Source organism: Jaculus jaculus, chromosome 19 (assembly GCF_020740685.1).
Source record: "Jaculus jaculus isolate mJacJac1 chromosome 19, mJacJac1.mat.Y.cur, whole genome shotgun sequence".
Classification (NCBI taxonomy): domain Eukaryota; kingdom Metazoa; phylum Chordata; class Mammalia; order Rodentia; family Dipodidae; genus Jaculus; species Jaculus jaculus.
In genome coordinates this window covers 43907890-43929972 of record NC_059120.1, presented here as the reverse complement: position 1 = coordinate 43929972, position 22083 = coordinate 43907890, and the positions used below count along the sequence as shown (strand labels likewise).

The 22083-nt window shown below is 49.0% G+C and overlaps 1 protein-coding gene across 2 annotated transcripts; it reads left to right on the top strand.

Moving 5' to 3' along the window:
* The first annotated feature begins 1545 nt into the window (after positions 1-1545).
* Positions 1546-20623, top strand: Sypl2 (synaptophysin like 2). Of its 2 annotated transcripts, none has more exons than XM_045137907.1 (6): positions 1546-1601; positions 1785-1859; positions 12342-12466; positions 13722-13923; positions 15068-15259; positions 19616-20623. In XM_045137907.1, the coding sequence occupies exons 1-6, from the start codon at positions 1548-1550 to the stop codon at positions 19652-19654; spliced, it is 687 nt and encodes a 228-aa protein (XP_044993842.1). In that variant the 5' UTR covers positions 1546-1547; the 3' UTR covers positions 19655-20623. The 2 variants fall into 2 exon arrangements, with proteins under 2 accessions (XP_044993842.1, XP_004659100.1); XM_004659043.2 differs by having other exon boundaries at positions 17745-20623.
* The last annotated feature ends 1460 nt before the right edge of the window (positions 20624-22083 follow it).

Below are 22083 nucleotides of genomic sequence, written 5' to 3'. Positions count from 1 at the left end.
TGGTCACAGAGTTTTGGTTGGGAAGTGCTCGCGATCAGGGGATCACCAAAGAATCAGAGCATCGCTTGGATGGATGCATATTTTCAAGCTAAACTCGGGAAGCCAGGGCAGGCTGGTACTCTGCTCCCGGCTGCGGTCCACCTGGCTCACTGGGCGTCCTTGGAAAAAACCCTTTGCTACCTAGATCTACACTCCTTGAAAACAAAACAAGCAAGCAAGCAAACAAAATAACAGTGTGCACTATTCACTACTGTTCATTCTGGGCTCCTGCTGAACACTTTTCAGAAATGAGTCCAATGCGAAGTCAGTGAAAATACAGCTTCTGCCCGGCGTGGTGGCGCACTCCTTTAATCCCAGCAGCGGTAGGCGAATCAGAGAGTTAGAGGCCAGTCTGAGACTACATAGTGAATTCCAGGTCAGCCTGGGCCAGAGCGAGACCCTACTTCAAAAACAAAACAAAACAACAAAAAAAGACACACCTTGGTCAGCTTTTCAATACAAACTACAGTCTGTGCCCACCATTCCTCAGACTTCCTTCCTATTGAAATGGTGTTGGTTATTTAAAGGAGACTGAGTTTTTACTTTTAAAAAATTATTTTTTAATTTTTTATTTTTTTGAGTTAGAATCTCGCTCTAGCCCAGTCTGACCTGGAATTCACTCTGTAGTCCCAGGCGGGCCTCAGACAGAGATCCTCCTACCTCTGCCACCCGAGTGCGGGCATTAAAGGCGTGCACCACTACGCCTGGTAAGTTTTTTACTTTTTAAAGGCAAGTAACTTTTAAATCATTAACACATGCAATTTTGCTATTCCAACAATGCTTACTCGGGACTAAAAGTGAGCAGTTGATACTCCCTTTTCTCTGTACGGGCTCTTGAAGATTCTGGATGCTGATGGTGACCGTGTGCATTACCACTGCCTGAGGGGCGGGGCCGCTGGAGAGATGGTTTAGCGGTTAAGGCGCTTGCCTATGAAGCCTAATTACCCAAGTTCGGTTCCCCAGCACCTGCGTAAAGTCAGATGTACAAGGTAGTGCATGCATCTAGAGTTTGCAGTGGCTGGAGGAGTGCTTGAAAATAAACAAATGAAAGACTTTTTTAAATGGGGAAATCGTGTAAATTCTGGGTCAAGAGAAGAAAGCCCAGGCAAAGCAGCTGAGACGCAGGGACCCGGGAAAAGCTAAACCAGGAGTGCGCACTTCTCCCTGCGCTGCGCCGTCGGGTCTTCGGCCAGTCCAGGTCCCTTTAAGGAGCCCTGCGCGGACACCGCGGGCGCGGGGGGGGGGGGGGGCGGGCGCACGCCACGTGACCCGAGTCCGCCTGCGAGTTGGACTGAAGTTTGAATCGGACTCAGGGGGCTTTCTGCAGCCGCCGGGACAGCTCCGCGGACACAGTCCCCGACGGCACCCCACGCCCCAGCCCCAGCCCGCCAGCCTGGATCCCGGCCTGCCCACGGCCGCCAGCCAGCCGCCCCCAGCCCCAGCGCTCTGTCCGCAGCCTCCGCGCCAGGGACTCGAACCCGGCTGCGCCCGGGCCCCGCCGCTCCAGCATGTCCTCGGCCGAGAGCTCCAGCCGCACGGCGGACAAGTCGCCTCGCCAGCAGGTACTCCCCGCGTGCGCCCCCGGGGACGCTCTGCCCTGTCCACCCCGATGTCCACCCCATGACTCCGATGTCATCGCCCCCGACCCTCCCCCCGGGGTGGGCACGAGCAGGGGTCCCCGCGGCTTCCCCTGGGGAGGGGGTGGTTCCCCGCGCCTTCACCGCCCGCGGGCTCTGTCTCGGCAGGTGGACCGCTTGCTCGTGGGGCTGCGCTGGCGGCGGCTGGAGGAACCACTGGGCTTCATCAAAGTCCTCCAGTGGGTGAGTCTGTGCCCGGTGCCCCAGGGCTATTTCGGGAGCCCGGGGCTGTGACGCTGACCCGAAGCAATGTGGTCCCGAGCGGGGGCTGGGAGGGTGCGGAAGGTGGAGGGCGGCGACAGGTGGGCGGGGGAGGGGCGGACTGGTAGCTTCTCCAGCCCTGGGTGGCTGGAGGATGAGGAGCAAGGCATGCGGAGTCCCCGGGATTCGGTCCTTCTATGTGCAAGGAGCCTTTGCCCGGGCCGCTCACATTTCACTCGGGCAAGGCGAGAGGAGCCCGGTGTAACCTTTCCAGAACTCTGATCGCGCACATACCACTCTTCCGTGGCGGGAGGGCCGAGGAGGACGAGGAGGATAAGGTCCGCTCTTCAGTGCCAGCCAAGCCACAGAGGGCACAGGAGGCGGGCAATAGAAACCATCCTGCCCAGAGCCCTCTAGGACCTGGACGATCCTGGGAGTGTACTCAGGGGACAGGCTCCCCGTTGAGGTCACCGGACTAATCTGGGTGCCTGCCTGTTACTGAGTGAGGAAGTGTCTAAATGAATGAATGGAGTTCGCCAGCCCTACGATTAAATAAACCGATTAAGACAGCAGAAAAATCACAGCATGGGGGCTGGAGAACCGGCTCAGAGGTTAAATCGCTTTCCTGCATAAGGACCCAGGTTCGATTCCCCAGTACCCGCGTAAGCCAACAGCACAAGGTGGTGCATGTGTCTGGAGTTAGTTTGTTGTGGCTAGAGGCCCTGACACTCCCACTAAAAAGAGAAAAAAAAAAATCACAGTATGGCTAACGGGGCATATTGAACACTGACTTGGGATGCTGGGATCCTGGGTTGCAGACCTGTTCCTACCTTTCTCAGCTACGTGACCTTGGGCAAGTCATTTCTCTGGATATCAGTTTCCAGTATTATTAATGTAGATGAGACCTTCAAATCTTCAAGTGCTTCAAATCTGTCCGCATGCTGGAATATCACTGTACATTAGATTTACCCTGTGTCCTTACAAACCTCATTTGCCCAAGTCCTCTAGCCAAATGAAATATCATCTCATTGCCTGACTGGTACTTTAAGATATTGGCATACCCTCTGTTCTTCAACCCAGTGCCCAAGACCTCCTGGGTATACATTAAGAGTGTGAAGCCAGGTGTTGTGGCGCACACCTTTAATCCCAGCACTTGGGAGGCAGAGATAGAAGGATCGCCAAGAGTTCGAGGCCACCCTGAGACTACATAGTGAATTCCAGGTCAGCCAGGGCTACAGTGAGACCCTACCTCAGCAAAAAAAAAAAAAAAAAAAAAAAAAAAAAAAAAAAAAAAAATCCAAGCCACAAAGGAATGTGGACAGGTGCAGTCATTGTTTCAATCGCAGACTTGGTGGTGAGGAAGGGCATTTAGTGTACTTGTGCGGAAAGGATTTTGTTATGGTCCGTAAGAAGTCATATGTGGAATGACTTCATGTGCTTCCAGCACTGCATTCAGCTAGGGATTCGGTCCTTCTATGTGCAAGGAGCCCAGTAAGTTACTGTTAAGACCCAGGAGGACTGAGTTCTAAATTAGAGATTTGCATTCACTGGAGACAAGAGACAGTACTGTCACCAACTCCTGAATCATGGTTTGGAGGAAAAGTACCATATCTGGAGTTAAGGGGACTATATTGCATTTGGGGTTAACTCAGGATATTTGAGACCCTAACTGGGACTACAGGCCAGCCTGGGAGTGCCCAGCTGCTCCCTCACTGCCTGGGTGGTGGTGGGGCGGGGGGTGGGGGAGTGATACAAGGGCTAGGGAGATGGCTCCATGTACGCATATAAGGGCCTGAGTTCGGATCTCCAGCCCCCATGGGGAAGCCAGGCAGGCTGGCCTGCACCTGTGGTTCCAGCACTGGGCAGGTGGGAATGAGAGAATGCCTGGAGCTCACCGGCGAGCTAGTCTGGCCAAATTGGTAAACTCTGGGTTCAGTGAGTGTATAGTGACTTTAAACATGCACACTCACACACATATGCACCCCACGTATAGGGGCACACATACAAACCATGCATGTAACACACACACACACACACACACACACACACACACACACACACACAGAGTAATGGAACCAAACTGATGACTGGGCTCTTTTGCCTCCTGCCACCACCCTGTTCTGACCTGACAGGACAACATAGGAATCATAAGGCTCCAAAGGGACTGGTATCCAAAAGTACAGAGCCATTGTGAGCAACCCTCACGGAGTAAGGATACAGTATGATCATTAAACTAGACAAGTGGGGCTGGGGAGATGGCTTAGCACTTAAGGCACTTGCCTATGAAGCCTAAGGACCCAGGTTTGATTCTCCAGTACCCACGTAATTCAGATGCATAAGGTGGAGTATGTATAAGTGGCTAGAGGCCTTCTACCCTCTCTCTCTCTACTTCTTTCTCTCTCCCTCAAATAAATAAAAATATTTTAAACTAGACAAGTGGATATAATGAAAAGCAGACATACCGCTAAGGGATAAGAGAAGCAATAAGGATATTAGACCATGGACTTGTCTTCCCTGGGGGGATTCTGGAAAGCTTCCTTCTTCAATCCTGCTATCCTTCCCACTCCAGTATCTACAACATTTGCGATTACTCGGGAGGTGGTCTAGTCTCCCCCCAGGGTAGCCCTTATTCTCTAATAATTAAGACTTTCATGATATTCCACTCCATAGAAAGGAAGTTATACAAAACTGAAATGCCTCCCCCACCTTCTTCTCAGACTGCTAAATCCAGAGCCCTGAGAGTAGATCTGAACTAGCCTTCATTCATCATGAGAGGACATGATTTGCTTTTAATGCTATTCCAGGTAACCTAACTTCTGGGTGGGTTTTGTTGTTGCTCTTGTTTTTTCGAGGTAGGGTCTCACTCTAGCCCAGGCTGACCTGGAATTTATTATTATGTAGTCTCAGGCTGGCCTCAAACTCACAGCGATCCTCCTTCCTCTGCCCCCCAAGTGTTGGGATTCAAGGTGTGCTCCACTATTACGCCTGACCACTTTAAAAAACAAAAACAAAACAAAAAGCATGTTATACTTGGAAGGATCAAATGCTCCTGACCAGGGAAGAAAACCAGAAAACCCCAAATATTTCAGTCATTATAATGGTAATTGAAAACTTTGGTTATCAGTATTACCAAAAAGCAGAGGTTTTACTGGAATCCTTGTGAGAAGAAAGTGATGTAATTCTTTTATGGGTCAGGAGTTTAAGGTGTCTTTAATATTCAGAAATTAGGAGATTGGGGAATTGGCTCAGTGGGTCACAGCACTTGCCACTCAATTATGAGGTTGGTCTGAGATGGTCTGATCTCCTGTACCCATGCAAAAAAAATAAACAAGCTCTGTGTCCATGCCTGTAGCTCCAGTCCTGTGAGGGGTAGAGACAGGAGAATGGCTGGGGCTAGCTGGACAGCCAGTGTGACTGAAAACAGTCACTTCAGGTTCAGTGAGAGAAACTCCTCTCAGAGAAATAACCAGGAAGGGCCGTAAGGAAGGACACCCAGTTATCTCTGGCCTCCATGTGTGTGGGCACAGGACTGGGTATCTACACGCACTACACATACGCCACGTGCACATATACACATCACTCACACACAGAGAGTCACCTCAGTTCCTCTTCTGGAGTCTCACCGGGTCTACAGCAAGACAGGTAAATCGTCCAAACTAGAACAGTGATGGAACACTTATATTCTTTTCATTTATTCAAGAAAGAAAGAAGCAGAGAGAGAGAAAGAAAGAAAAGCAGAGAGAGAGAGAGAAAATGGGTGTGACAGGGCCTCTAGCCACTGGAAACTCCAGATGCCTGCACCACTTTGTGCATCTGGCTTTACATGGGTACTGGTGTATCAAACCTGGGTCCTTAGGCTTTACAGGCAAGCACCTTAACTGCCGAGCTATCTCTTCATCCCAAGACTTATGTTTTTTTTAAAAAATGAAAAGATATTGGGATCAGACTCTGGCATAAAATCAGTCTCCTCTGCTTTCTAGCCATAGAATCTTGGGTAAGTGCGGAAACGTTTTGGGGCCTCAGTTTCCTCCTCTGTGGGGATAACACATCATTGAGTTTACAGGGGAGATTATAGGAGGTTACATCTGTAAGGCAGAGAACATACCCAAAGATCACAGTGAGCAGTATTCTATAAATGGTGGCTCCTTTCCCTCCTATTCCCAAACTTCTCCGTGAACTTTCTCCCCATAGGCAGACTATCCAGCTAGATTTAACCTTTAGTGAGATTACCCAAATGTCACTACCAGATATTCACTTTGATTATAAAGTGCAAATGAATCTCTGTGAGATTCAGTTATCAATCCTTATAAACAAGGATTTATTAATAAATAAGTCAGGGCTGGAGAGATGGCTTAGCAGTTAAGACACTTGCCTGTGAAGTCTAAAGACCCAGTTTCAATTCCTCAGTACCCACATAAGCCATATGTACAAGATGGCACATGCATCTGGAATTTGTTTGCAGTGGCTGGAGGCTCTGGCATGCCAATTCTCTCTCTCTCTCTCTCCCACACATACACAAAAATTATAATAAATAAATGAACAAATAAGTCAGCTGGGCATGGTGGTGCACACCTTTAATCCCAGCACTCAGGAGGCTGAGATAGGGGGATCACTGTGAGTTTGAGAACAGCCTGGGGCTACAGAGTGAGTTCCAGGCCAGTCTGGACTGGAGGGAGACCCTGCATTGAAATAAGAAAAATAGGTAATAGCCAGATGTGGTGGAACACGCCTTTAACCCCAGCACTAAGGAGACAGAGGTTGAAGAATCTCTATAAATTCAATACCACCCTGAGACTACGTAGTGAACTCCAAGTCAGCCAGAGCTAGCACAAGACCCTACCTCAAAAAATCGAATAATAATAGTAATAAAGTAATATTACTTTAACCCAAGTGTGCCCTCCTGATGACTATTCATGTTTAGAGTGCCAAAGTCACTGATTTGACTTTGGCATCTCTCTAATAAAAAGAAGCTGTTTCACTGGGGAATTTGAATGGTCACCATCAGAGTCCATATAAAAAAAAAAAAAACACCCATAAGATGACTGTGGAGTGGGAGATGGAGAAAGAACTTGTCTTCCCATATCTTGGACTCACTGATGATGTTGGTATTCTTTGGACTGACACAGGACTCTCACCCCGAAGCAAGTCAGCACTGATGTGGAGCCTCAGCCTTAAGCTGGGAAAGTTATTCTGATACCTTTGTTAAAAGAAGAAATGAAAAGGAAGAGGAAGAGGTGGAGGGCAAAATATGCTCACGACTCTTTCCAGCAATGCGTGTTTAAGAGGAGGGAAATTGGTTGGCTAGAACTCTGAGAATCCGCTTTGTCTCCATCTCTTATTTTTAATATTTTTGTTTACTTATTTGAGAGAGAGAATGGGCATACCAGGGTCTCTAGTCACTGCAAATGAACTGCAGATGCATACACCACCTTGCGCATCTGGCTTTACATGGGTACTAGCTGTGGGTTCTTAGCCATGCCTGGCAGCTCAGGCCCCTCTTCTGAAGGCTCCAGCCTGTGCCTAGCAGTGCCCAACAGGTATTGGGGAATCGAACCTGGGTCCTTAGGCTTTGCAGGCAAGCTCATTAACCACTAAGCCATCTCTCCAGCCCCAGGACCTCCATCTTTGGCTGCTGTTTGTTATACCCAGTCTGCTCAGCTCAGAGTCTTCTGCATGCTGACAGGAGCAGTTTTGCTTCCTTCCTGCTTGTCCCTGAGGCTCAGTTTCTTGTACAGGAGCAAATCTCGTACAGAAAGGTGGAGGGTTCAAAGCTGTGGAGGACTGGGTACGTGTGTCTGCTCCTGCAACCAGGGCAGAGCTACTGTTCTGGAGCATGGGAGTCAGGACCTACTCATCTTCAGACCTCTGGCCCAGGGCACATGGTAGATGCTTGATAAGTGTCGAATGATTGAGTGAATGAATGAAAGGTAGAAAGAAGTCTGGACAGGGAATATGGGGATGTGAATCTGAAGGCTGCTCTTCTAATAGCTAAATGTGGCTTTGGGAAAGCCATGTAACTGGGGAACGGTTTGGGAGAGTGCTCATTTCTATTCCAGAAGTGAGACGAGAACCCTGGGCTTCATAATTTCTGATGTCATTTTGGTCTGCGGCTTATGAACCTTTGACGTTCTCAGATTTCCCCATTGTCTGCTTGCGCTGAAAACTGCTCTCTGGCCCCACAAATTTAAACATGGGTTCTTGAGTTGAGGATATGGGCCTGGATATGGGTAGAGTGCTTGCTTTATATGTTTAAGACAAGCAGATGTTTACTGACAGCTAATTATGGAGAGTGTTTAGGCATTCCTGACTTTCAGATAATCAGAATAGAGTTAACAGTGAACTTAGTATAGTTATTTATTATTATTATTATTATTATTATTATTTTGCCTTTGGAAGAATCAAAAAGCAGGGTTGATACTTTTCAAAACTTCAAGGTTGTTTAAACTTTTTTTTTTAAGTTGGGATTTTAAGTAACGATGGAAAAGTTCTTTGCCTGTACTGATGAGTTCCAATCACATGTGGCCACTAAGCACCTGAAATTGGGCTGATATAACCGAGCAATGGAATCTTAAATTTGATTTGAATTAGTTTAAATAGACACAGTGGCCAGTGGCTACTTCCTTAGATAGCACAACTGGAGACCATGAGACCCAGGAAGGCAGATCCTGCTTTGTCCCTCTCTGTGTGATGCACTCCGGTCATCTGTCTGTAGATTTCCAGCACCATCTGGAAGAGAAGGGCCCATAGCTGGCCATTCACTGGCCTCTGCCAGGGATTCTTCGTAGTTCCCTAAGGAATTATTAAGGAGCCACTCCCTAACTACCAGTGAGCAAAAATGCCTGTGCCTGGGCTGCTCTTCCTAGAATGGAACACCATCATTGTGCCCGTTCTGAGCACCAGAAACCGGGATAAAGAAACATCGGGGAGCAATCAGAGAGCCACAGAGTGAATGAAGACGAGAAACTTCTGAGGAATCCACTGTTTTGCCTGAGTGGCAGCTTTGAGCATGTGAAGTGTAAGCGGATGATTGCTCTCTGGCTCTGTTAGGAACACAAAATAGCAGTGCTTTGCTGTAGCCCAGAGCTTAATTCAGATGTGGAGGTTCTGTGGGTGTTACAGGGAGGTTACACTGTCTTCTTCTCTGGGCGTCTTTACCAGTGGAGATAATTTTCATTTGTCTGGAACAAGCCTCCAGCCAACAGAGGCACACATAATGACCTTTAGCAAGAAGTCAATGGCTTCAGCACAGCTCTTGCCAGGCCAGGCCATGCAAGGCAGGGCAGTGGTACCGGATACTGCCCAGGGACAGAGCACAGCTGTTGACAAGCCCAGCCAAGAGCATACTTTGCTGATAGTGCAAACTTCAGAGGCTGAAAGAATTCCCAAGCTGGAAAGAACCTTTAGATTATTGCTAAGCCCCTCATTTTACAGAGGAGGAAACAGACTCAGTCGAGTCACCTGGCTAATGAGTGACAGGGTCAGGATTCAAACCCGTTGCCTGACTCTTATTTCAGAGCTCTTTCACTCTAACAAGTATTAGCAAAATAATTTACAATGCTATTCTAGACTCTGGAGTAGAGTGTAGATTAGATGTCTTCTAGGTGCTTGATGTTCAGAACACCAAGTCACAGAGAAGCAGATAGAAAGTGAACTTTGGGCGCTAGAGAGATGGTTTAACAATTAAGGCACTTACCATGAAGCTTAAGGATCCATGTTCAATCTCTCTCCAGATCCCACATAAGCCAGATGCACAAAGATGAGGCAAACACAAGGTTGCACATGCCCACTAGGTGCAAGCATCTGGAGTTTGATTGCAGTGGCTGAGGCTCTGCTGCACCAACTCTCTCTCTTCTCTCTCTAAAAAAAAAAATAAATAAAAAAGGCTGGTGGTGCATGCCTTTAATCCCAGCACTTGGGAGGCAGAAGTAGGAAGATTATCATGAGGTTCAAGGCCAGCCTGAGACTACATAGTGAATTCCAGGTCAGCCTGAGCGAGACCCTACCTCTAAAGAAGAAAGAAAGAAAGAAAGAAAGAAAGAAAGAAAGAAAGAAAGAAAGAAAGAAAGAAAGAAAGAAAAGGAGGGAGAGAAGGAAGGAAGGAAGGAAGGAAGGGAAAGAGAGAGGAAGAAAGTGAACAGTGGGGCTGGAGAGATGGTTTACTGGTTAAGGCACTTGCCTGCAAAGCCTAAGGGCTCATGTTCAACTGTCTAGATCTCATGTAAGCCACATGCACAAAGTGATGCAAGCATACAAGGTTGCCCATGTGCACAAGGGGGCACATGCGTCTGGAGTTGGATTGCAGTGTATAAGGCCCTGGCATACCAATTCCCCTGCCCCTACTCATGCTCTCTCACATAAAAAAAGGCTAATTTGGGGCTGGAGAGATGGCTTAGTGGTTAAGTGCTTGCCTGTGAAGCCTAAGGACCCTGGTTCGAGGCTGGATCCCCAGGATACACGTTTGCCAGATGCACAAGGGGGTGCACGTGTCTGGAGTTCATTTGCAGTAGCTGGAGGCCTCGGCACACCCATTTTCTCTCTCTCTCTCTCTCTCTCTCTCTCTCCCTCTTTCTCTCTGTCACTTTCAAATAAATAAACAAAAATAAACAATATTTTTAAATAGGCTAGTCTGTTGGGCTTGCCTAAAAAAAATAAATTAAAAAGAAAATGAACAAAATAAGCTCAATTCTTACTAAGAATAGTTAGGGCTGGGGAGATGCTCAGTGGCTAAAGTGCTTTCCATGCAAGGGTGAAGACCTAAGTTCAGTTCTCCAGAACCCACATCAGGCCAGACGCAGCAACATGTGTCTGTGACCCCAGTGCATCTAGGGCAAGATGAGAGATGGAGTCAGGGGACTCCTCGGCGTGGGCTTGTGAATCAGCTAGCCTGACATCCACAATGGCAAATGATAAGCAGACCTGTCCCAAACAGGGTGGAAGGCGAGGACTGAGACCCAGAGTTGTCCTCTGATCCCTGTGCAAATGTCATGCCATGTGCAGGCCTGTACTCATATGCATAAACACACATACATTTACACATGAAGATAAAAAAAAAAGAATAACATCATGTACTAGCCAAAGGTAGATTCGTGGGAGAATAAGAAATTCCAATATCTTGCCTTCTTTTCTAACCCAAATATGCTTCCCAGAAAGACATTTGACAATCACAGGCTGGGGACGTTTCATTTCACTCAAGAACAGAATTCAAATGGTCTGAAGCACCTCTGCTTCTCACCACGGGGAGGTGGCAGCCTCAACAGGTGACAAAGAGGGACAGCGGTGGGATGTAGTAGAGGCTGATAAGGCAAGTGGAGGGTACTTTTCCTCTGGGCTGGAGCCAGGCTTGTCGGCATTTGCCCAGCCAGCACTGTTGCTGGAAGGAAATAAGCTTTCAGAGAAGTGAAGTTAGGCTGGTTGTACTGTGGGATCCCTTTCACTGCACCTCCACTGAGGCAGGAAACTGCTGAAAGTTAGCAAAAAAGGTAAGGTCAAGTGTCCATGGTTAGTTCAAAGGAGAAATTAAAATGAACTGGGAAACATTCTAGGTCTGCCTGGTCTGGGAGAAAATCTGTTTCTGGGGATGGCACTCCCTTGGGAAAGTAAGTCTAGCTTACAGAAGATTCCAAAGCCTTCATTACAGAGGTGCCATGTTAGTCATCATCTTGGAGTCTACTATGGGGCTGGAGCGATGGCTTAGCGGTTAAGCGCTTGCCTGTGAAGCCTAAGGACCCATGTTTGACTCTCCAGGTCCCACGTAAGACAGACGCACAAGGTGATGCAAGTGTGCAAGGTTACACATGTGCACAAGGGGGTGCATGTGTCTGGACTTCGATTATAGTGGCTGGAGGCCCTGGCATGCCAATTTTCTCTCTCTCTCTCTCTCTCTCTCTCATAAAAAGGAGCCTAGGGCTGGAGAGATGGCTTAGCGGTTAAGCGCTTGCCTGTGAAGCCTAAGGATTCTGGTTCGAGGCTCGATTTCCCAGGACCCACCTTAGCCAGATGCACAAGGGGGCGCACGCATCTAGAGTTCGTTTGCAGTGGCTGGAAGCTCTGGTGTGCCCGTTTTCTCTCTCTCTATCTGCCTTTCTCTGTGTGTCTGTTGCTCTCAAATAAATAAATAAAAAATGAACAAAAAAAGTTTTTTACACAAAGGAGCCTACCATGATTCCCACCCAATGCCATACCCATTGGGGATATCTGGAAACTATTTTCTCGCTCTCCCTCTGAGATACCACCTTATACTTGGCCACTTGGTCAAGTGAGGACAACACCTCGGCAGTGGGTACAACACCATGAGCTGGTGGAAGCCTGGCAGCTCTGGATGAGAGGGAACATGCTAAAGGGAACCCCCACTCTATGCCCTGGGCGTCTCCACCTGCTGGAGTCAGGAGCTGGCTCTTTACCTTGGCCAGGTGAGACCTTCAGATGCTCAAAAGAACTTCTCTCGCTCTTTCCTCCCTCCTCCAGCTCTTTGCTATTTTCGCCTTCGGGTCCTGCGGCTCCTACAGCGGGGAGACAGGAGCCATGGTTCACTGCAACAACGAAGCCAAGGACGTGAGCGCCATCCTTGTTTTGTTCGGCTACCCCTTCAGGTGAGAGGAATTGGTTCTGAGCCGGCTCAGCCTCCCTCACTCCAGGACTCACACAGCAGGATTTTCTCGAGTCTCCTGAAGTCTAAAGACCATTCACGATGTGTCACTCCAGAACCAGATAGAATCTTAAGACTTGGATACTTTCTACCCATTGGCCATTTCAGACACCTTGACCAGGAAGCGCGCGCGCGCGCGCGCACACACACACACACACACACACACACACACACACACACACAAAGAAAGCACAGGTCATTACCACGAGGCTCCAGTCCAAGCTCAAGCAATAGCAGGTCGCCGCAGCTTAGACAGGCAGGGAGGAGGCTGGAGGGCATCTGAGCAGATTGGGTAGCTCTCTCTGACCCCAGCAGTAAGAAGGCTTGTTAGCGCCTAGATCCTGAAGAGTTGATGGGAGATGTTTGCCATGTGTCATCCAAACACAAAGACGTACACTTTGAGCAACAGGAGGTAGACGAGAATGCTCTTTCCTGGGCATTTGGGAGCTTTGGGGCCTGAATGTCCAGAAGTGGGTGGAGGAAGAAATCACATTTTTTTTTTGGAATGTCTGGTACCAGCCATCAACTTGGATTACATGTCTCTTATATCCAACAGACTGGATTTTTTTTTTTTCCAGGTAGGATCTCACTCTAGCCCAGGCTGACCTGGGATTCACTATGTAGTCTCAGGGTGGCCTTGAACTCTCGGCAATCCTCCTACCTCTGCCTCCCGAGTGCTGGGATTAAAGGCGTGAGCCACCACGCCCCGCTCAGCAGACTGGATTCCCCCTCCCCAACCTTAATTTTGTCCAATCAGGCCTTAAGTGGATGATTCAAACTTTAACTTTGTCACTGCTTAGTCTGTGCCTTCCTAAGACAGAATGAATCTGTGCTCGTGACCTAAAGGAGACATGTGGAAGTTCGTGGTGACTGTGTCCATGCTGTGGTGGTGCACTGGGGCATGCAGGGGCAGCTGAGGAAACATGGGCTTTGCGTAGAGCCATGGCACAGTTCCTATCTTGATTACCAGCTTCCCTCCTGAAGCTTCTCCCTATGTGACTTCTTTCTCAGCAAGTCCACAGTGAGAACTGTCAAAAGATCTGTCCTGGGCTGGAAAGATGGCTTAGTGGTTAAGACACTTGCCTGCAAAGCCAAAGAACCCAGGTTCGATTCCCTAGAACCCATGTAAGCAAGAAGACAGAGAGAAGGAGAGAGAGAAGCTGGTTCTTGCTTAGCATCACTGCCCCTGCCCCCTGCAGGTTGCACCGGGTCCAGTATGAGATGCCTCTCTGTGATGACGATTCCACCTCCAAGACCATGCACCTCATGGGGGACTTCTCTGCCCCTGCCGAGTTCTTTGTGACCCTTGGCATCTTTTCCTTCTTCTATACCATGGCTGCCCTAGTCCTCTACCTGCGCTTTCACAACCTCTACACGGAGAACAAGCGCTTCCCGCTGGTGGTGAGTGAGCATGGTTAGAGCGAGGCGGCTAGGAACCGAGGAGGCATCTGTTAGGGGCCTGAGGTCGGAGATGCGGGGGGCGGGGGGAGCATCGAATGTTCTCGACACCTGTGTGTGGAATGGAACGACCTCCTTTGACTTCTGCTTGGGAGGTACATGAGCAGCTTAATGTAGTCTCAGGGTGGCCTCAAACTCACAGCGCTCCTCCTAACTCTGCCACCCGAGTGCTGGGATTAAAGGCGTGTGCCACCATGCCCGGCTTAATTTTTTTTTTTCGAGGTACGGTCTCACTCTAGCCTAGGCTGACCTGGAATTCAGTATAGAGTCTCAGGGTGGCCTTGAACTCATGGCAATCCTCCTACCTCTGCCTCCAGAGTGCTGGGATTAAAGGCGTGTGCCACCACACCTGGCTTTAATTTTATTTTTTTAATGAGGATGAAATAATACCTGCCTCATAGCATTTTGAGGGGATAAATGAGTATGTATGTAAAGTGCCTGGTACATAAGAGTTAGCTCTTCTAGTATTATCCCTACTTTCTCTCCATTCCACCCATGCAAGGTGGCAGGTACGTTTATAGATCCTCAGTTGTGGCCTGGGATATGGCTCAGTTGCTAGAATGCTTGCCCAGCATGCATTAAGCCCTGGGTTTGGTTCTCCAGCACTGCATAAACTTGTAATCCCAGCCCTAGGGAGGTGGAGGCAAGGAAGATCAGCAGTTCAAGGTCGTCTTTGATAACCTAGTGATTTCTAGGCCAGCTTGAAATACATGAGGAGAGAGAGGGAGGGAAAGAGAGAGAGGGAGAGATTATCTTTTCAGGTCTTCGTCACTACTTAGAGCTAAGCAATAGTGATCAAAGGGGAAGGTGACAGTTCAGGTCACATGGGTTTTGGGAGACGATGGCCAGCCAATGCCTTGGCACCTCATTGCCTGGCCTTATCCTGTGGGCAGGGGTAGGGCAGCCTGAGTAGCAGCATTCCAGCCTCCTTGGGGCCATCTGTGCTCCCCGAGACTCTTGGTGTCTGGTAGAATGGGAAGAAGCAAGTGTTCTGGTGCCACAGGATTCTAGTGTGTGACCAGAGGGAAAGAAACAAGGAATCCCTGTCCCTTTCTGAGTACGTCTCCAATGCTTCTGCTCCTCCCAGGACTTCTGTGTGACTGTCTCCTTCACCTTCTTCTGGCTGGTGGCTGCAGCCGCCTGGGGCAAGGGCCTGACCGATGTCAAAGGGGCCACAAGGCCATCCAGTCTGACTGCAGCCATGTCCGTGTGCCACGGAGAGGACGCAGTGTGCAGCGCCGGAGCCACACCCTCTATGGGGCTGGCCAACATGTCCGTGGTGAGAGCCCGTGATCACTGAGGCATTTGGGGGAGGCATACTGACCCAGCTGCCCACGTTCACCCCAGCTAGCAGGTCATGAGAGGAGCACAGAGGGCAACTCCCGAGCTGGTACCCCCTTTCACCTGGGCTACTACCTCCTAATCTGAAAAAGATACATGGGGATGAGAAGAATCTGAAAGCCATTCCTATGCCCTATGTCGCCTCCTTTAGCTCCCCTGGTGACTGTCTCCCACCCTTCCTGCTTATTTGATGCTGTGTGAGCACGAGATGGGAAAGTATAGGCTTGTGGCTGGGCTCAGAGATATGAGCAGACCAGCCTGAGCAACCAGGGGATCCGCTGAGCTCTCCCCACTGGAAAGGGAGAGGCAGTGGCGGGGAGGGTTCAGGCATATTTTGACTATCCCAGTTGAAATATGACATCAGCGGGTAAATATCTAAGGCTTTGAGCTTCTCTGAGGACCACTATGAAAATGCCTCAGACCTCCCCAAGACCCATAACTGAAATGTTTAATGGCTGACACACCAGGAAGACTTTGGGAACTTATTAGATCCCTACACAAAGATTCTCTTCCAGCATTTTATTGTAAATGTTTTCATAAAGTTGAAAGAATTTTACACTGACCACTAACAGACTCACCTCTTAACTGGAACATTTCTTTAGGCTTACTTCATTACATATTTATCTATCTGTCCTTCTTTGGTTGTTTTGGAGACAGGATCTTGCTATGTGCAAACCAGGCTGTCCTTGAATTTACTAGGTAGCACAGGCTAGCTTTGAACTCCTGATCTTCCTGCCTCAGCCTTCCAAGTCTGAAATTACAAGTCTGCATCACCACATCCAACTTTGTTTTGCTTTGTGTTTTTAAATTTTTTTAATTTTTATTTTTAAAAATGTGTTTTTAAATTTTTTATTTGTTTATTTATTTGACAGAGAAAGAGGGAGAGAGCGAGAGAGTGGGCATACCAGGGCTTTTAGCCATTACACATGAACTCCAGATGCGTGCGCCTTCTTGTGCATCTGGCTAATGTGGGTCCTGGGGAATTGAACCTGGGTCCTTTGGCTTTGCAGGCAAACACCTTAACCACTAGGCCACCCCTCCAACCCAACATTTTTATTTTTTTTATCTATTTGCAAGGTAAAAGACAGATAGACAGAATGGGTGTGCCAGGGCCTCCAGCCACTGCAGATGAACTCCAGATGCATGTGCCACTTTGTGCATCTGGTATGTGGGTACTGGGGAATCAAACCTAGATCATTAGGTTTTGCAGGTAGGTGCCTTAATTACTGAGCCATCCCTTCAGCCCTGTTTTGTTTTGTTTTTGTTTTTTCTAGGTAGGGTCTCACTCTAGCTCAGGCTGACCTGGAATTCACTACGTACTCTCAGGATGGCCTCGAATTCATGGCGGTCCTCCTACCTCTGCCTCCCGAGTGCTGGGCCACCATGCCTGCTTTTTTTTTTATTGTTGTTGTTGTTTTTTCAAGGTAGGGTCTCACTCTAGCCCAGGATGACCTGGAATTCACTATGTAGTCTCAGGGTGGCCTCTAATTCTTGGTGATCCTCCTACCTCTGCCTCCCAACCGATGGGATTAAAGGTGTGTGCCACCACGCCAGGCTTTTTTTTTTTTTTTTTTTCCTGAGACAGAATGTTATGAATCCCAGGCTGGTCTCACAATCTACCTGCCCAGACCTCCTAAATACTAGGATTACAGGTGTGAGCCATTGCACCGAGCTCATCAATCTATTTTTAAATAATGCACTTCAAAGTGCATTGCAAACATCGCTTTCCCCCTAACTACTTTGTGTTAAGCTTTTTGGTTTGTTTTTGAGATAGGGGCTCACTTTAGCTCAAGCTGACCTGAAATTCACTATGTAGTCTCAGGCTGGCCCTGAACTCATGGCGATCCTCCTACCTCTGCCTCCTGAGTGCTGGGCTTAAAGGTGTGTGCCACCACACCCGGCCTGTTGTTAGGTTTTTAAAACATTGTCATGAATATCTGAATAGAGCCAGTATGTTGGCACATAGCTGTAACCCCAGCACTTGGAAAGCGACTAGTAGGATTGTAAATTCTAGGCCAGCCTGGACTCTATCGTGAGACTCTATGTCAGAAAACAAATAATCAATAATCATGTATATATGAGCCCTGGCTGAGTCCTCGTTCCTAGAGTACCTTGGATAGCTCCAGCCACGCCCACCTCCTGGAAGATGCTCCACGCAAGACCACATGTGCTAGGGCTCTTGGCTCCTTGCTACACTTTGAGTGATGATCACTACAGAGGCCATATTCAGCTAGTGACCAAGCTATGTCATGAGCGAATGCTGCAGGCAGACTTAGGTACTTTCACCAGGGAATCCCTTAACAGGCAATGGCCTTGAACTCTGCCTCTGTATGCAGTTCTGTGCTTTTTAGTTCTCTGTGCCTCCCTGTTTTCTCATGCTCCTTCCTTTACTATTCTCACAAACTTCCTTGATGTCCTTTCAGCTCTTTGGCTTTATCAACTTCTTCTTGTGGGCCGGAAACTGTTGGTTTGTGTTCAAGGAGACCCCATGGCATGGACAGGGCCAGGACCAGGGCCAGGGCCCCAACCAGGAGAGCGCAGCTGAACAGGGAGCAGTGGAAAAGCAGTGAACGGTCCCCCGCCTGGCTACTCTCAAACTGGACAGCACCTCTTCAACACCTCGGGCTTCCAGGAACTCCCTCTTTCTCCTCCTCAGACTCCCTTTCCCCATCATTTTGGGCTTTGAGCTTCGAGATGATGGATGGCCAGGCATCAGCTGTCGATAACCTGGGCAGCCTTCCCACTGGCCGCCCATCCCCCATCTTTCTGGAGCCCTGGATGGGCTCTTGACTACTGCCTGGACTCAGGCATCTTACTTTGGGATATACTTGTGCCCCTGTAGTCTCTGAGAACCAGCCTCTGCTGCAGCCAAGAAGTGGGGCAAGAAATCAGAGCCCCGAGACTGGTCCTCCCACCAGCCCCCTATCACCAGTCCAGCCGCAGTATAGTTAGTGAGGGGAGGGAGGGAGATTTACCTTGTCTCTGGTCCCTATACAGAGGACCAAGCAGTGGTTTGGCGAGACTCCTCAATGGCTGTCATATAGTCCTTGATCTCCAGCCCTCCCACAGCCCCAGGGTTCTCCTCATTCTCGTCTGTGGTCTCTGTTGGCCTGTGACATCCACCATGATTGAACTGGGGAGGCCCCCTAGCCTAGCCAAGCACCCTTTGTGGGTCCACGTGAGGTCTGGACTCAGTGGGAGCAGATAGACTGCAAGTATGTTGCAGTTTCAAGGAAGAAAGTTGCTGGCAGAATCAGTTTTCTGCCCCCTCAATCCTCTCTCCCGCTAGGCTGGGCCACTTCCAGTAGTAAGTCTCAACTCTACTCCATAAACCTTGTTTCCCTCCTTGTCCTCTTGGGCTTGGTCTCATTTCATACTTGGGGCACAAGATGAGAGGCTAGAAATATCTCCATTTCAGGCCCCTTCCCTGGCCTCACCTCTCAGCCCATCTCCCTTCCCTAGCCTCTTGGATCTGAGGCATTGAAGAACCTTTTTTTTTTGGAAGTCTATCCGGGCCTTCCTTTCATACCTGCGGGTCCAGATAGGGGCTTTGGAAGGGTCTGAAGGGCCATTAGGAGGCTGAGTTATCCTAGAACCCCAAGACATGGATGGATGAATCCACTTCTCCTTCACTCTCCACTCATTCTTCCTCCAGGACCTTCTCTTCTCCTTTTTTCACACTTTCCCCTCTCATCGTCATGAAGGACGTGCCTTCTCCTTGGCTTCCCAGTCCTCCCCTGTGCCCTGGTTTGTGCCAGGCTCTGACCGTCCCCAGTCCAGGGCAGGCCAATGCTGTTGGTGCTTTTTCACTTTGGGACCCACTTCCGTGTTGTCTTTTGGTATGTCTCCTTCCCCGACACCTCCTTCAGTCCCTCTCTGGGCCCCAAGGCCTGAAAGTGCTAATTTGGTAGGTGCCATCTGCCCCCAACCCAGCTCAAAACTCCTCAGTCTACCCTGACAATAGGACTGTTCAGGGAAGGACGAAGAAGGAAGAATCCAGCCATTTTCCAGCCCAGTGACAATCAGCCCATGTAGCATCCCAAAGGTGAACGTGTCCTGTGCCAACCTCTCCTTCAGACTTAGTCAACTCCTTTCAACTTCCTCCCCTCCCTCAATACCATCCAGAACAACATGTGTATTATTCGAGTACCCTGGGGCTTAGACCTTTGAGTTTGGACTATTTGTTTCTTCTTTGGGTAAGAATTTTCCCCACTTGGCAGGGGAAGTGTGACATTTACTTCCCCAAATACTCCAGGGTCCTTCACTAAGGGTTTTACTATCTTTTTTAAAATAGATTTTAAGAAGGCATCTGAGGAGAGAAGAAAAGCGATAGGGGCAAGAATGTCCCTAAGTCTGAAACTCTCTATCCCAAGTTGTCACTGTCCGTGGTTACTCAAGAACAAAGGGGACAGTTGTGCCTACAGTTCCAGTGACACAGGGTGAAAAGTGGTACCCTTCATTTTTCTTCAGACCAGTCCCTGTGGGGGTCTATGAGCAGCTTCTTCTGGAACGTTGAATCTTGCATCTGCATTTATAATTCATTTGAAATGTGATGGGTCATGTGTTCTCATTCAAGACTGACATTAACAACTGGCCTGTTGGCTATGGTAGAGGAGGACTCCCAGCTCAGAGCTCTCTCTGGGGCAGAGAAGGAAGGCTCTTCTTGCTCAAGAGGCTGGCGGATTCTCAGCCAGAAAAGCCTTGATTTAGGATATTCTTTCTCTCTTCTTCTGGCTACCCTAAGAGGAAAATACAAGTTCACAGCCAGGCGTGATGGCACACGCCTTTAATCCCAGCACTCAGGAGGCAGAGGTAGGAGGATCTCCATGGGTTTGAAGCCACCCTGAGAATACAGTGTGAATTCTAGGTCAGCCTGGGCTAGAGTGGCACCCTACCTCAAAAATGAAAAAAGAAAAAAATTCACCTTATTACCTCCAGAGGGCTGGGTTGGGTCAAGTGCCAAGGGCAGGGCTGTCCTCATAGGACTCATGTCCCCTTCAAACCAGAGCTGGCATCACCACTTTGCCTAGTGAGGCCTGGAGCAGGAGGAGGTGTCTGGTTTCTCCAGCTGCTACAGAAGACCAACAGGCAGGGCACTTGTCCTTTACCCTGACAGACTCTGACCCTGCCCAAGTGCCCATGCAGGACCTTTCCTAGATATGCGTTTCCCTCAACATCAGGGTCATGGGCCTCCTACTTCTGGGATTGCAGATCAAGGGTGGGGGAGAATATGTTGCATGTTGTTTTCTGGTGCTTGTTATGACACATTTGAATAAACAGTGCTGCGAGCATTTGCCATGAAGGAGCCACGATTAGAGCCCTTCTGGGGATTTTTCTTTTTTTCTCTTTCCTTTTCCTTTGCTTTAAGTCCTTGGACACATATCAGCATTTCTACCAAGACATCATTCCGCTCCTCTCCACCCTGTATCCCAAGCCATAGCATCTGCTGGCTGAGCAGTTGTTCCTGGCAAGCCCCAGTCTGGTGACATCGCCTCTTTTGGTGGCACCCAATTAGTCCAAAGTAACTGAGACTCATTAGCAAATTTGGAGCAAACTCAAAAGGCGAGAGATGGTGGCTTCTATAGTGCTGTCTCCACTTGCTCTCTTACCATCTGTGACCCAAAGGAGGAATTGAAGGCCATATGCTTCGTTCTCTTTACTGTAAGCTTCTCTCGGAACAAACTTGCACCTCCATCTTCTTCAGACAGTCACATGCTACATTTACATTCCTCAGGGAGGAAGAATGTATCTGAGCATTTTCCCCTTCAGTCTCACCAGGTTCCTGGGCCTATGTGTCTCAGGTTAAGAAACTGTGCTAGAGATGTTATCCTTGGTGTACTTTCCCTAGATGGAAAACAGAAGGAAGTGTGAGGTCTTGAAGTAACAGACCTTGACTAATTTGTCTCTAAACTTGGTTTCCTTTTAGCTAAGGGGATGCAAATGCCCCTGAGATGTGATGGATTGAGAAGAAAAAACAAGGATTAATATTTCCTTCTGATGAGAGGGAGGGTGGAGACAGACTTTTGTCTCTTGAGTAAGGGTGGGAAGAAATGTTATCATCTCAGGAAAAGAAAGGTGGATGATTAAGGTACTTTTCCAGGCCGTAGCAAGAAAAATGACAGGTCTGGTGAGAAATCTCGCTCTGCCAAGGCTTCAGTAGCAGATCTTTCAGCAGCGAAAATATTCATTAGAAAAAGAAGCCAAAATGATGGATGGAGTCACGGTCCAGCCAAGGTTTGGGAAGAGGTGGTGCAGGGTATCGATCGTAGTTCTCAGGAGGAGAGAGATGGATCAGGCCAGATGCTGCAAACACCAGCAGCCTCAGGGCCACCCTAATTCCGGGGCTGGTTCTGGCTCGCAGATAGCCTTCTGTCATCCTGACAGGTGATCCTGGCCAGCTCTGCCAGGTCCTCTCCAAACCCAGACAACAGCACTCCAACCCCTCCGTTCCGCATCAGGGCAGCGTGGGTTTCCCACAGAGCAACGGCGACGGGAGCCGAGGCCCTCCCCCACTCCAACCCCTGTGTCCTTCAGTACATCCTACAGACTCCCTCCCCTTGCCCTTCTGATTCACAGCGCCCACCTCCCTGCACCTACCCTATTCAATCTACAGGGGAGCGGAGTCGCTTCGTGGCCGCCAGCCCGGGAAGGGGTGCCAGCCAGCTGGCGAATATGCCCGGCTTTTTAGAGGGGCGTCTGGGGTAGACAGAGAGGTTTGAGACTGGAGTGTGTGCGCAGTGAGCTTGGGGGAGTGAATTGGAA

What these genes read in the sequence shown, in the direction of transcription:
- Sypl2 (XM_004659043.2), top strand. Translation starts at nt 1,548, where the DNA reads ATGTCCTCGGCCGAGAGCTCCAGCCGCACGGCGGACAAGTCGCCTCGC. An exon ending in ACAAGTCGCCTCGCCAGCAG is followed by an intron (nt 1,602 to 1,784) that starts GTACTCCCCGCG and finishes CTGTCTCGGCAG; the next exon opens with GTGGACCGCTTGCTCGTGGG. An exon ending in TCATCAAAGTCCTCCAGTGG is followed by an intron (nt 1,860 to 12,341) that starts GTGAGTCTGTGC and finishes TCCCTCCTCCAG; the next exon opens with CTCTTTGCTATTTTCGCCTT.